General features: G+C 38.6%; 1 protein-coding gene across 1 annotated transcript in view; it reads left to right on the top strand.

The window, feature by feature from the left end:
- The window catches only part of LOC134185015 (uncharacterized), a 3,722-nt gene extending 1,466 nt beyond the window's left edge, over positions 1-2,256 (top strand). The window contains exons 3-4 of the mRNA XM_062652797.1: positions 1,399-1,501; positions 2,008-2,256. Coding sequence (XP_062508781.1) covers positions 1,399-1,501; positions 2,008-2,085 — 181 coding nt within the window. The 3' untranslated portion in view covers positions 2,086-2,256. The remainder of the gene's footprint in view (positions 1-1,398; positions 1,502-2,007) is intronic.
- Positions 2,257-2,500: the final 244 nt, after the last annotated feature.

The following is a 2,500-nucleotide window of genomic DNA, read 5'->3' on the forward strand; positions in this document are numbered from 1 at the left end:
GGTTTATTGAGAAAGACAACATTAGCCACGTTTCTAGTTGTGTTTGTCACGTGACATGACCACATCTTTTAGCGCGCGTTAGACTCAACCTTTTTGTATAGCACACGTTAGTTGTGCTTTGTCACGTGACATGACCACGCCTCATAACGCGCGTTAGGTCCAACCACTTTAAATATGCTTGCTCTGCCCTGTAACTGTAGTTGAGTTTGCAATGATCAATATTTGATGTGAAGTATTTGTATCATAAGTCAACTAGATCACTGTATACACCCGGTCAGTATTGCATATATTGTCTACTTTCAATATTAGATAGAATGGCCATGCATACCAATGGATCAATGTGACATCATCTAGTAAGGTCATTGTTCTAGTGGTTCTAATTATGTAGGCGCCGCCAAGAAATAATTATTGAGTACAACCTTGATTATCCGGACTTTCGATTATCCAGACAAATTCTATGTTCTTCGCCTTTTTGCATTCCCATATAAAGAGACTACTATAATATAATTTCACTTTTGTACTAATACATTGTAGGTACAGCGTCTCACATAACTAATCTAATAAATAGGCAACTGTTGATGACTCTTCTAGTGACATAAATGTACAGTAAGTGTGGAAACAGAATGTGAGAGTGTGGTCTTACAGTGGAGGAAAAATAATTTGATTATCTGGACACTCGATTATTCGGACTTCTAACCTGTCTCTGAAGATGTCCAGATAATCGAGGTTGTACTGTAGCAGAGTGGAATATAAGGCAAAGTTTTTGGTCTGACATCGTGCTCTAGCAAAATACGTTGACCTGACATTTTAAATTTTGGGCATTCATTTGTATTTGATTTCACAAAATTTCTTGTAATTATTGACATCGACATTTTGTTCAATTTCTTTATTTGTTACATCGTATTCACTACTGTATTTAATTGCTATCAAAATGTAAACATAAAATTTCGCTTGTTTGCTTTTTTCTATTGCATTGATCATGATGACGACCGGACGGGTTAGACTAATGATATAAACGATTAAAAGGTAAATGAAGGTTACAGTAATGACATAAACTGATCAAGAGATGAGCAAGCTAAATCTATAGCAATAGACGGTAAGGAAGCAGCGAAGCAAAGTCCAGACTGCTGACGGAAGCAGCAGGCAAGATGAAATAAATTGTTTGTTGAACAATGTGCTCTTGATCAGCTTATTACGCCTTAACCAATCATGTGGGTATGTCCGATCAAAGCAAAATTGTGGTCGATCATGAACATTTACAGTAGCTAGACTTTTTGTGCTAGTTGAGTCATCTCAATGTATATTAATTATGTTGCTATGTATTATTGTATTGTCATGTGTTAATTGTGTTGTCATGTCTGATACGTAGAAGTACTAAGATTGTGTTGTGTGTTGCAGGAGGAAGTTGTGGAACGAGGGACTTGGAAATGACCTTCCGGATGAGTACAAAAGATCGGGGCAGACAACCCTAGCTTTTAGTTTACTTTCTATTCCTTTATGGGTAAGATCACAAACATCAACTCTACACACACACACACACACACACACACACACACACACACACACACACACACACACACACACACACACACCAACACACACACCAACACACACACACACACACACCAACACACACACACACACACACACCAACACACACACACACACACACACACACACACACACACACACACACACACACACACACACACACACACACCAACACACACACACACACCAACACACACATGCCAACACTCACACACCAACACACACACACACACACACACACACACACACACACACACACACACACACACACACACGAGTTAATCATAAAAACAACAGATAGATGACTGCGGAGCTTAGTTTAGAAAGTGAAACAGTATGTAGTGATTGATCAAAACAATTGATTGTCAAGTTACTATTAATATTTTAATAAGAGTAGATTGAATCGAATATCAATTAATTAACCTTATGAGTTGACGTGATTTATTTTGTGCTCAGGCTGCTGTGGCAGTTGTAGGTTTTCTAGCATTTCGAAGTAATACTGCTGCTTCTCAAGCGAAGTCAAATTTCAGCTGACAAAGTGTTTATTTCCCTTTTTAACTTGACTGTATGACTTAGTGTCTACTCATCTTTTTGAGTAAGTGTACAGAGGCGTAGAGCATTTTTGGAGGCAAGCGATTCAGTTGATGATACTCTGGATGTGTTTATTGGCTAGAGTATGCTCTCAGGATTCTTTCTTGCAACACACTTGAGTGTCTGGATGTGTGGCCTATATGTACTGTACTTGATTGTATGCATGCTCATGCACGCATACTATGGGTTTTACTTCTCTGGCATGAGCATGAGAGGCTGAGAGCAGAAACTGATTTGTTGACCACAACAGGCACACATTTTGATTTTAGATGTCAACCCATTGGGGGTGAAGAATTTCTAGATCTGAAATTGTTTTACATGTTTTTCACTGTGCCTCTGTGGTGTAGCTATGAGGGTT

This window comes from Corticium candelabrum, chromosome 9 (genome assembly GCF_963422355.1).
Source record: "Corticium candelabrum chromosome 9, ooCorCand1.1, whole genome shotgun sequence".
NCBI lineage: Eukaryota > Metazoa > Porifera > Homoscleromorpha > Homosclerophorida > Plakinidae > Corticium > Corticium candelabrum.